This window comes from Zalophus californianus, chromosome 3 (assembly GCF_009762305.2).
Source record: "Zalophus californianus isolate mZalCal1 chromosome 3, mZalCal1.pri.v2, whole genome shotgun sequence".
NCBI classification, from domain to species: Eukaryota; Metazoa; Chordata; class Mammalia; order Carnivora; family Otariidae; genus Zalophus; species Zalophus californianus.
This window is the reverse complement of record NC_045597.1, coordinates 129,759,571-129,772,102: the sequence shown is the minus strand read 5'-3', so window position 1 is coordinate 129,772,102 and position 12,532 is coordinate 129,759,571. Positions and strand designations below refer to the sequence as shown.

At 37.2% G+C, this 12,532-nt stretch overlaps 1 protein-coding gene across 1 annotated transcript in view; it reads right to left on the bottom strand.

Annotated features, from left to right (window-relative positions):
• CSRNP3 (cysteine and serine rich nuclear protein 3) overlaps window positions 1–12,532 on the bottom strand; it is a 193,586-nt gene that overhangs the window by 17,545 nt on the left and 163,509 nt on the right. Inside the window, exon 5 of the mRNA XM_027590864.2 lies at window positions 3,987–4,246. Within this exon, the coding sequence (XP_027446665.1) occupies window positions 3,987–4,246 (260 nt within the window). The remainder of the gene's footprint in view (window positions 1–3,986; window positions 4,247–12,532) is intronic.

Sequence of the window (12,532 nt, the reverse complement as noted above, 5' to 3'; positions counted from 1 at the left end):
GAGAGCCAGTCAAGGCTGTGAAAGCTAAATTAAATTTCCTAGAACAAGGCAGTAGAATCCAGTAAGATACAACCCAGAGGCAATTGGAATGCCAACGCTCTTTGGAACATGAATGGCTGCCTAATGTATTTTACAGATACATGTGAAATGGGAATAAAGGCTAATGTAATTGTTCAACAATGTGGTGCAGATGATGAAATCTAAGCACTTAATTTGGAAAAGAGTATAGTATTAAGATGACTGCCTTGATTACTGTGAAGAGTATGACATGTTTGAATGGGCTTGACAGGGAAAATGGACTATTCTCTATAATTCAGAAATCTAAAGCCAGCTATTTCTTCTAGGAACAAGCATTTTATTCATTTAGCTTTCTCTATTGATTGTTTTTTGACAATGTTTCAAACACCAACACCACTAACAAAAAAGACACTTGAACCCCCAAGTGGAATTGGACTTGTTCTACACATCTAATTGTATAGATTATTGCCCAATGTATCTAACTCATCATTTGATTAAGAGATGGATTACTCAATAAGAAGCAATGTTATAGTGAGAAACTAAATTTCTATTCTTATTTTGTTTCCAAACTATTTATTGTAAGGGAACATCAAGAAGAGGGTAGTGTATGTTTCTGTTTACTCATCTTTCACTAGGAAGGCCCCATCAGAAGGAGTGACATTGCATAAGTGGGTTCTCTATTTGGAACCTAGAGAAACAGCCTGGGAAGACTTGGAGGCACAGTGGAAAGAGAAACTTCTAGGCTGTTGGTTCTCAAATAAGGAAAAGGGAAACTACTCAGTTCCACGTCCAGTGAGTTTCCTGTGGTGTTGTATCTGGTCTCCATGGGGAGGGCTTTAGAAAGTGTCTTGCCAGACGCTACCTTCTCTCTCCTTACTCAATAGATAGTTCACAGCCACTCACAGAGGACCACCTCCAGTCAAAGACAAAGTGCAGAAGTTTATAACACTCCTTGCTTTCCTCTTTTGACCCCCTCTGTGCCAGCGACCCTACTGCTGCCCCAGTCAAAATAATGGAATCAATTTAGCTACATTTATTTTATTCCTTACTCTGGAGATATTAATATTTCAAGACAAATGTTACATGAAAAGTGAAATTTCACGTATCCGAGTGATTATTTTTGGATAGCTAATGTTTTTGGATAGCTGATTTTAGATTTTGGATAGCTAAACCTTAGACGAGTATAGTCAATGATATTTTAAAAATCATAAAAGCTAATATACTAGAGGAATTATAATTAAAACATACAACTGTTTCTTCATTCGGTCTTCTCAGATTTTTTTTAGCAAACTGGTCCACATTGCTATGATCTTTAATTAGGTTCGTGTAGTATGTTTCTGAGTTTCTAAATATTTTTAGTACAGCAACGCTAAGATCAGATCACCTTAGAATCCCATTATCTTTTTGCTTGGTATTCATTTGAAAGGAGGAATGATATCCAAATATCTTCTGTTTATATCTTCACCAAAAGGGAAAGTTGCATGTTTTCACTTATCAATGACAAACCAAGCCATGACACCCACTCGAATGACTGCCTCTCCAACTTCCAACACTAAGCACAATAAAAAAAAAAAAAAGATGAATCAATAGAATTTTTTTTTGCCTCTTCTTTTCTTCTTCAGCTTATTAAAGAAAAAGCATAAAAGTAGCTGAATACAAATTATAGTATCAGAATATATGACTGCCTGATATGGAAGGTTCCTGTAGGTGTGTGACTCTTCCTAACATTCATCACACGTATAATGTACCTCAGAGTTCGCCACAATAAATCTTTTGGTTCTCAGATAGAATTATAGTCTCCCAGCTGTTAAAGACCACTGCACACAGTACCAAACCCCAGAAAGGTATGACTCCCTATAGGTACAGAGATTGTCTTTCCCAATGCCTAGGGGGGATAATCAATTAATTTTAGAATAGGAAGTAACAGGATAATATAACCAGTTTTCTACTGAGTGAGTCAGTGTTTAACATCATTGTGCTTCTTTTTCTTCAGCACACATGGTCTCATAATTTACCTATCCCACTGGGTCTTTGTTAAGATTAAATTGAATAAAGTTTACAGAATGCCTAGCAAATAAAAATCCCTTAATGAATGGCAGCCATTACTATTGTTCTGCCAATATTTGAGTTTGGAGAATGACTTTGTTCTTAGAATAGGGCATAGAGTTGGTTTACAGTGGGTTGGAAAGGCAGAGGGTGGATTTCAGAAGCAAATCTAAGAATTATTATTAAGCTAAGCTATATGCAAAGCAATCATGAAAAACAACAATAATAGTGGATAGCTACCAAAAAAATCTTAGAAGACTTCTGGTGAAATTTGTCAAAAATGCCAACAAAGGAAATATGAGACCTGCTCTAGGCTAGGTCGTGCCTAGCTTAATTTAAGCAACTGCCTTCTTATACAGTTGGGAACAAGGCAGATACATAAATTGCAAGATACATAAAAACAAGGTATTTTAAAACACACGGCACACCTCTGCTGCTTGACTTTATGCTGGGAACTGAAGTAACAGGTAACACAGATGTATTTGTTGGTGTTTCAGCTATTTAATAAGAGGCTCTTTATGTTAAGTATCCTGGATTACCTAAAAAACATTTCCTTTTTCATTAGATAATGACGGGAGAGTGGGAAAGCGTTTCCTATATATTGAGAGGCTGATGGATCAGTACATATTTAAAGATTGTCTCTGGTTGATGAAAGACATTTTCTGAGCTATGTTTCCCTCCACTTAATCTCTAATGTGGCCTGGACACCTCCTTGACATCTCTTTAGTAAGTCAAAACCTCCCCAACATCAGTTATGTCCAAAAATAATCTCATTATCTATCCCTTCCCTTCCAATCCTAGCTCTAACCTGCTCCTCTTCCTGGATCCCTTGCCGTATCCTCCTCATAGAGAAAAGTACTATTACCCACAAACTGTTCAGTTTTGTAAGCCAGAAGTTTAGGAGTCATTCTTGACCATACCCCTCCTTTCCTTTCAAATCCAGCTCGTCATCAGGAACTGTTAATTTTACTTCCTAACCTCCTCCCTCTGTCTATTTCTCCTCATCTCCCCTACCATCGGTCTATCTAACTTCCCATCATCTCTCTCCTGGACTACTGTGATAGCTTCTTAACTGGTCTAACCTTGCATGCTCCCCCACCAGCATGGCAGCCCTTACCCCAAAACTATTCTCGCATCATAGCACGAACCCGATCATATTATTCTACCACCCCGACCCCATGCTCAAAATTCTTGGATGACTTTTGACTTAGGAAGAAGAGAAAAGAAAAAATGCCTTAACATGATTTACAAAGCCCCGTCCTTCCTCCTTCATGTATAATCTACTTCATGAGTAACCTATTCTTTTTGTCTCTGCTCCAGCTACACTAGCCCTTGTGTGCTCACTGTGCTTCCTCCAGCACAAGGCAGTTATGGCTCTTCCTGCTGCCTGAACTCACTCTTGCCAACCCTTTGGCCTAGTTATCTGTTCAGATTTCAGTTCAGTCGTCACTTCCTTAAGGAAACCTGCCTTGATGGACTATACCAATTCCCTGTTTCATACTTTCATAGCCCCTTGCAACTCTCCTTTTATAGCACTTAATGAACCTATGATTTGATTTTGTCTACATGATTGATATTTTTCTTTCCTATTACTAATTAAGTTCCAGGAGAGAAGGGACCACATCTGTTTTTGATACCAGTTGGCGCAGTCCAAGCATAGGGTCTATGACCTGGTGGTACTCCATAACAAATATTTATTGAATGAATAAATAAATGATGTCAGCTAAGCTTTCCACATTGCTTTCAGGGAAGACACTTTACTGTTTTTGCTTAAAAGAAAAAAAAAAAAGACTTAGCCAGGCCATCTGTTGTGTAAAATGTCCAGTATGGTCTATGAATACAAATATGAAAATGGTTAATTCAACCAAATCAAGGTAAGGATATGAGGTTTTGCAAAAAGTGAGTTCCTAATGCTTTTTTACCTTTAGTTTTAAAGAGTTCAGCTTTTCCTCCCTGAGGTGTTCTCTCAACATCTCCCGGTGGAGCCTCTCTTGTTCTCTTGCAAATTCACCAAGAGTGTACTGGCGCACGCTGTTATGGCGGCTGGACATGCCCAAGGTGCTGCCCCCTTGACTGGGCACGCTCGTGAAGCCTTGCCTCCTGGTGAAGTAGTACACGGTGACACAACTAAAATGCACATTCTTTGTCCTTAGTCGTTTCTCTCTTTTGAGGATGGAGGAAGCTGAAAGAGAAAGGAACAATTCAGTGAACACCCAGGGCAGTGGTTTTCAGATGAGGTGAAGAATTAGAAAGTGTTATTTGATGATATCAAATCTACAGTCACCTCTTTTTGGCTAGGAAACACTAAAAATATTATATCTGAGAGCAGGCGCAGATTTCTATTTCCTTTCTTAAGTTTTCTTCTAGCTGTAGTGGAGTAGACTTTTAAGTCCTCTATAATGGCAGTCTAAGCATACTTTCAGGAAAGTTGCCAGTAGTCTCTGAGTCAGTGGCAGAATTTAATTTTATTTCCCCTAACATCTTAAGTTTTGGTTTTATGGTTTTCACATGAGTTGCATCATACTCTAATCAGAAAAGACACACTACAAACTCTTATATTCTGGATCTTATTTTGATATTGAGGGCACTTGGCATAGAAAAATGTCTATTTACGAATTTTAGAAAATTTGAAAAAGCAATAAAAAGTCACAAAAAAGGCTCAGTGGCACTATTTAGACATTTTTACAACCTAAATCTAACAAAGCTTTCATTTGATAAGAACCACACTTAAATAGCATTACAGACAGTGGGATTTTAATACAAGTATACACTGAGACAGTTGAAGATGGTCATGAAATACATCAGAACCTTTATTAGTTACAGGGACACCAAGATGCATTGAACATCATGTAAGTTTGAGATACACACTGTAGTTGAGGAAAAGAGAACCACACATTATAAACATGACCTTTCTGGAGTTGGAAGACGTGCTAGACATCATCTAACCCAGTCCTTCTATTTTATAAAGTAGCCCAGACTTGCAGAATTTGAGTGAGTTTTTTCAGTGCAGGTAGTGGCAAAGCTAAACTTAAAACTTAAGTGCCTCCAATCCCGTGCCATATTATATGACGCTTCTCCATTGGAGAAGGAAAAGTACACTGAATTGAGAAGAAAAATACAGAATCATGCTCTTATGGGTCATTTCCCCACCAGCGCCACCAGTATGTTGAAGTTCTAACCCTAAAGACCCCAGGTTGTAACCTTATTAGGGAACGAGGTCTTTATACAGATGACCGGTTGAGATGAGGTCACTGGGGTGGGTGCTAATCCAGTACAACTGGTGTCCATATAAAAAGGGAAAATTTAAACACACACACACACAGGGGGATGATGTAAAGAGACAAAGGGAGAAGTCCATGTGAAGATGGATACAGAGGTTGAGAGTGTGCTGCAGAAAGCTAAGTGATGCCTAGGACTACCAGAAGCTGGAAATGCAAGGAAAGCTACAGCTTTCCTTGTTCTGGAAAGGTGTTCTGCTAACACCTTGATTTCAATCTAGTCTCCAGAACTGTGGGACAGAAATATCTGTCGTGCTAAGCCACTGAGTTAGTGGTACTTTGTTTCTAAACTGATATGCATGTTCAAGTAGAAAAATAGACAGAAACAATAAATCGAGCAAAAATCCTTGGATAGCAACAAGTAATACAAGCTGACATTTATGGAGGGCTTCCCAAGTGCTATACTGTGCAAAGAATTTTACATGAATGATCTCATTTTATCCTTACATCTCCTTGGGTTGGTATTACCCATGTCTCCATTTGAGGAAACCAAGTCACTAAAGGTTAAATAACATTGTCAAAGTCATGTAACCAGTAGTGAAGCTGGGATTCATTATTCCAGGGTCCAGGCTCTTAACCACCCTATCACAGAGAGAGCTGAAGCCACCCTAAGGGAGGTGAACAAGGCTGAGACTTGGTGTCATACTACTTCTGGTAGATGTCAGCTGCCGCTGTCTTCAAAGAGGATTTTGATTTAGAAGGCTGTATAAGCAATGAGAGAAAATGGACTACAGTATCACTTTCTTCCAAAGGGGTTCAATTCCTTCGTCTCATATCCGCCCCCCCCCCACCTCACAAAGTATTCCAACGAAATACGGGGAGGCTGTTATGATTCATCTCATTTCATGAACTGGTTTATTTAATAACTATAAACTAAGGGCCCACTATGTGCCAGGCACGTTCCAGATGATTGGATATATTGGTGAAAAAGCCAGATGGTGAGTCCTGCCCACATGGAGCTTTCATTTCCAGGGATGAGAAACTCAGACAGAATGAACAGACTCAGAAGTTTAGAGAGTTAAGAGAAATATGACATTTGGGCAAGAATTTCATTTTCCCAACTTCTTCTCTTCTCTACTGTTTTACTTCTCCAGAGGAGATTGCCAGAAAGCAAAGGCTTTCAAACATGTACACAATTTCCCCATTTTATTTATGTATATGTTCACTGCACATACTTGTACTCCTGGCAGCAGAGACAATTTTCAACTTTGATTTAAAAACTCTGATCTGCTTCATAATGGTATATTTAAATCATCTCAAAACAGGGAAGAATTTGTCAAAATGTAAAAGATTACCGTCAAAAGAAAAATGCAACAACCTGCCTAGTAATCTGCCACCCTATCTGACAGCCTCATCGTCACCACCTTACAGCAGGCGAGAGCCTCTGGGTTTGGGGGTGATAACCTTCAACTTTTTGCACTCTTGATATCATAGAATTATGCCCTTAAGACATTACCTTTCAAGGCCATGACTTACCAGATTAAAAAAAAAAAGATTTTAATGAACTCATTTAAAATAATCAGTATAAACATCTCTCATGATTTTATTACTTATTTTTTAGACAATTCATGGTAGTCTAGACAAATTTTTCTTCTTAATATCTATTTAGATTTGTACCGGTAATTTTAGATTATAAGAATTCTTCAATCTTCTGGATGAATCTATTGTGATATGAATCTACCACTTCCTAAAAAGCCAGATTACCTTTTCCCAAAAAGACAGAGTTTAGAGACAATTTTCCAAAGCTTTGAGGATAACGATAGTGGCAGACTGTCGAGTCCCTTCCCCTGGGCTCTTGGCATTGCTAATATGGTCAAAGCGTGTTAGGATTGGATTGGTGTCAGTTCCTATCCACGAGGGTTTATAATTCAAACGTGTGCTGATCCTTGTCCTAGAATTTGCATATTATAAATAGCACTGTAAAAACAATGACCGAAATGCCTATGGAATATATTTAAAAGGAAAGCTTTGAAATACTATAAGATCAGCCTTGTGGGAGATACTTTAAATGTGGCTTTCCTGAATATAGGAGCCACCCACGTCTCTCTTCTGATGATTGAATTGGAGCACTAGAATGGGCCTTTATGGGCTATCTCCTGCCTCCAGGCCCCAATTTGACTAACATCACAAAATGAAGTCATAAAAAAGAGTCTGTGTTCTTCAAGCCTGGGAAAAACAGGCCAAATTCACTCAGCACATCTGCCTTAGGGAATCTGAAACCTCCCTCATATGCCTACCTAGTAATTTGTGCCATTTGCAGAGGGATTGAACTCTACTTTGTGTCTCTACAGAGTTCAAAATTCACTTTACCACTGTGACGTCAAGAGCAAGTAGAAAAAGGGTGAAGGTGTCTTTCACTACTTCTTTGAAAAATAATTAGTCTGTTTTCATACATGATACTAAGTTTGTTGTGTCTTTCATCCCAATTTCTTTTATCCCATTCACAGTCACCACCCTGAAATGGAAGTGTCTAAACGCAACAGTACTATGTATACTGCCCAGGACACAGCTCCTGAGAACACCATTATGGTTCCCATCAGGGCATACTGGTGTTACTATAAAATGATCACATATTATGGAGATAATATTGATCTTGGTCAACTAAAGGAATAAAGAGCACAGAGTTACTGATGTTAGTTATCTGAAGAATATAGCCTTCCTAAAATACTGCTTTAGAAGTGAATGGAGAAGAGAATTGAGCAATTGCCTAATTCACAATGCCAGGACAAGAATGTAAGTGACAAAATAAAATAATCTGTGCCATAAATTATATAAAGAGTTTGTGAACAGAATGGATTTGAAATGGAAGCCAAAACTACAAGTTGGACACGTGTTTGCAAGACCATCCAGGGAAGTCAATGCTTTGATGAGACAAATATTCTGAATATTCTGACCCCATAGAGGAGATGAATAGATCAAGGTATCATTGTTGAATCAAATTAAGCTCTAAGAAAATTCATCTGACTTTGCTCCACTTCCACACTCATAAACCAACCTGTTCGTACAAATTGGAACACATCTTCAGATCAACAAGACTACCCAGTTGACTCATTAATTTTATCTCTTGCTGAAAATAATCAAATTTGTTTCAGATGTGCAAGTCAGTCATTTCTGAATGTGGGTAGTATGTGTCGTTCCATCTGAGATTGCCTTCTCTGCATTCAAGAGACCATCCTGTGTCTGGGCCTGTATGATTGAAGACCACATCTTAGACCATTGATCCCACTGTAGTGCAGCACTCTGGAGCTAATAATGCTTGAGCAGCAAGCCAGTGACCCTCTCAAAGCACTTGTTCTTTTTAGTGCCAACAACCATCAGCAAAGCACTGGCATAGCCTGAAAGGCAGAAAGCAATAAACTGAGCTATGTGTTTTGGCACTAAATTTGGTACACAGAGGTTGAGAGTTAGTGGTCCAGTCTGATGTTGAACAAGGGGCAAATTATGGAAAATATTAATTCTACCATGTGGGTCTAAAGTCAATAATATATTTCTCTCTCCTATGCACTATGCTTAAAAGGAAAATGCCAGATGACTGGTAAGTCTATATTTTGAGTTTATTTTTCATTTATTTGGGGGAAATTTAGTCTAAGCAAAATGAGATTACTGAAATTAACTTGTTTATCTGGTAAATCCTGGGCAATAAAAACTCTTGATTTTTAAAACATACACACCAAATTAATCAGGGGTTCTGCAAGTGTGTATGCTGCTTCTTACCTTTTGAAGAACAAATCAAGATCAAATCAGTTATGAAGTCATGAAGCTTAGCTTACAAACAGAAAATCCAGTTTCACCAGAAAATATTTTGTATAAAAATTAGCCTCATAACTCAGATATTACATCAATTTCCAATGGTTAAAATTATTAAGATTAAAACAAAATATGTCCCTAATCTTTACAAGTGACTTCTGCAAACGGCCTGTGATCATATTCTCATATTCTCTCCAGCTTGACATGAGTGTCCAGGTTGACCCCTCTTGATTAGGTGTCAACCACATGGTCTCAAATCCTAACCACAAGAGTGAAAATGGATTCAGCAACCAAGAAATGCAGGAGTAGTTTCTTTGAAAATGAAGCCTAGTTTGCTATTAAAAGCAATCCTTCCTTGTTCTAATTCTCCCCTTTTATTCTTTTAAGTTACATCCTCAAGTTTCCTGAACATACTTGCCCCAGTTGCGTCTTTCATTATTTTGCTCAAGTAAGGTATTTAGGGCAGTCGTAAATCATCCAAGCGGGAGAAACTCCACAAGATTGATATGATAATAAGGTAATATCTTGGGGCATGAGTGAATGAGAGGCAAGACAAAAGTAAAGACTAATTGGGGATATTTTCTTACCAACCACAAATAAAATCCAAATTACCTTAAGTATGGAATGTAAAGCGATTTATTATCTATGGCTAAATCAATGTTACATTATTGTGTACTCAGTATGTTATTTTATACTCAGTTATGAAGGGTATAAAATGCATACACACAGTCACAAACAAAAGAAAGAGAATCTCCCAAACAACTGGACAGGCAATACTTGGGTCTACCCAATATTTTACAATCGAAGTGCTTTGCATTTCCAAAAAAGTAATCAGAACTGAGACGAATTGACAAATGTAAGAAAATGTCAGAATCCTCCAAATGGACGGCAAATCAGGGTTCCCCCCCCCTTGTTTTATTGCCCTTTTACTCTGAAATAGCATTCAAAAACAAAAATCAAGGAAAAATAGCTCCCACTTACAAGGATGCTCGTGATGTCAAATCCAAGTTTGTATTTGGCTCCCTACAGTGTGAATGATAGCTCCAAATGCTTTTAAAATTGTAGCACATCTCTCTCCCGAGGCTCTAAATGTCACTCTTCTCCATCTCAAACCAACCAAATAACTCGTGTGCTGGTAAAGGGGCAAACAGACTTGCACCATATAAAATATGATGAACATATATAAGAACCAGTCATCATTCCGATTTCAGTCCTTCTGTAGAGGAGGAATAGTTTTATAATTCTTAGGCAAGATTAGGTTGTTTAATCATTTAGCTACATATATTTTCCATTCTAATATTAAGCTGAAAATATTCACAAAGGATTGCCCTCAAGATTCATCATGTCTTTTGTGAATTGCAGCTTCTAAGTGAAAAAATTCAAGATGACACTCTTTTGTTTAAGTCATCAGTTTGCAAAACAAAACAAAACAAAACAAAAACCTCATCTAAGACTGTGTGCAGTAAGTATTCTATCAAGATACATCCAAATACTGCACATGCAATTAAACAAAAAAAAAAATCAGCAAAAATAGAAATAATATAAAAAGATGACCCTTGAGGCTGGATGACTAAAGCTTTGTTTTGGATCATGAACATGCACATCACGTCGCCATCCATTCAGTCTGTCGGCTATATCCACACAAGCAAGCGAGAGAAATGCACAGAGGGGATGAGCTCTCTCCTGAGCCTCTCCAGACAGTTCCAGCCCAAGCTCCTCAGACGCCGTAAGCTGGATTCGACATTTAGGGGTGCTTTAATAGCATAACCATCTATTTGCAATTCTCAAATTAGGAAAAAAAATAAGATTTTTTTCTTATTTTTTCAAAATTTTTTTTTGGTTTTTCAAAATCACCCAAGATCTTGATGTGAATTCAGAAAGCTGCATACAAAAATTAAGTCTAAGTATAAATTTTGACCCCCCAGCTTTGATGTCATAAATAATTAAAATGATTAACTCACAAAGAATGATCATTTTTCATAACTAGCTATTTTTCGTGCACCCATTTCTATTTTATTAAAGATGTCCCCTGTACTTTCCCACAATTTTTGGGAATAAAAAAAAGGGGGGGGGAAGGAATCATTTGTTCTCATATGTACTGGGATAGAAGGAATAAATACTGAATTTTAAAGTTATAAAATTGAAATTGAAAATTGAAAGGTCAAAAATTTTAAAAAGAAATCACGCTCTCTTTTATGTAGAAAATCTTAATATATAATTGACTTAACATTGACCCTTGTCCCCTTTGCATTAATTTGACGTTCTACTGCAAATGTGCTATGACCACAGAGTGCTCTAGCCATCACCAGAAAATGTGACTGATATTGGGGATGGTGAATTGCCAAACTAAAACAAATTTAGATCAAACGACAGATGAAATAATACCACTAACTGAATGATCTACTGATTTTCATTCTAATTTTCCTTTTTTATCAATTCACCCATAAATGTACAGTGACTAGTATCATGAATTTTGTTGTTTGATGTGCAGTCTTCCTTCTGGTTCCATTTTGTCTTTATGTAAGACATCACTTAAATAAAAATTTATATGTTCAATTCTTTGTGTAAAATATTTGAAACACAATGTAATAGGATACAGTTTTGCTAAATCTAGGCCCTGTGTTCGGCTCCCTTTTGCCCAGAGCAGACTGGAAAAGGGGACGTTTTCTCCCCTGGTCCACATACTCATCTAGCCATCTGACATTGTTACCGGTAAGAGCTGTTTTTATAGAATTTTGACCAGATGAATTCTTTTCTCTTTTCACACTATATACATTTCTTTAGATAATATTAACATTTTTCGAGGAAACTTGAAGATCTCTACAGAGTCAGTGTTAGCATTTACACGTCAAACATATGGAACATACATTGTTGTGCAGGTATTTATTTGTCTTCACATTTTTAAAGGATATTTCTTGATTGTAAGCATGTCATATTACTAATGAATTAGAGAAAACATCATCCTGTCCTGGGATGTGGAAAATAATGAATTGTTAAGTAATGTAATCAATTAAAAAAAATCTGAATTCTAATAATTGCTAAGATCCATTGTACAGATTACATCCACGAGCATCTGCATTTCTCAGTTCCTCCATTAATATCTTCAGAATTATGTTTATCTACCTCCGAGGAATATTACCAGGAATAATTACCTTTGTAAAAAGCCTTAAGAATCACAGACGGAAAACATTACATATGCGAAGTACTATCTTGGTGATGCCGTTAAACCAAATAAAAAGAGCATTCCTTTATTATCAGTGAGCAAATAAGGACCACCCTACTTCCCAGCTTGTTTCCTTAATTTCTAATATGTGCAATTAAACCCTAAAACTTCATGCTTAAGAAACACATTTCACTACTACTAAAGTGACAGCCATTCCCAAAATATATAAACTTATACTTTCATTTTATTAAAATCTCAACATGGATACCATCTTAAGACC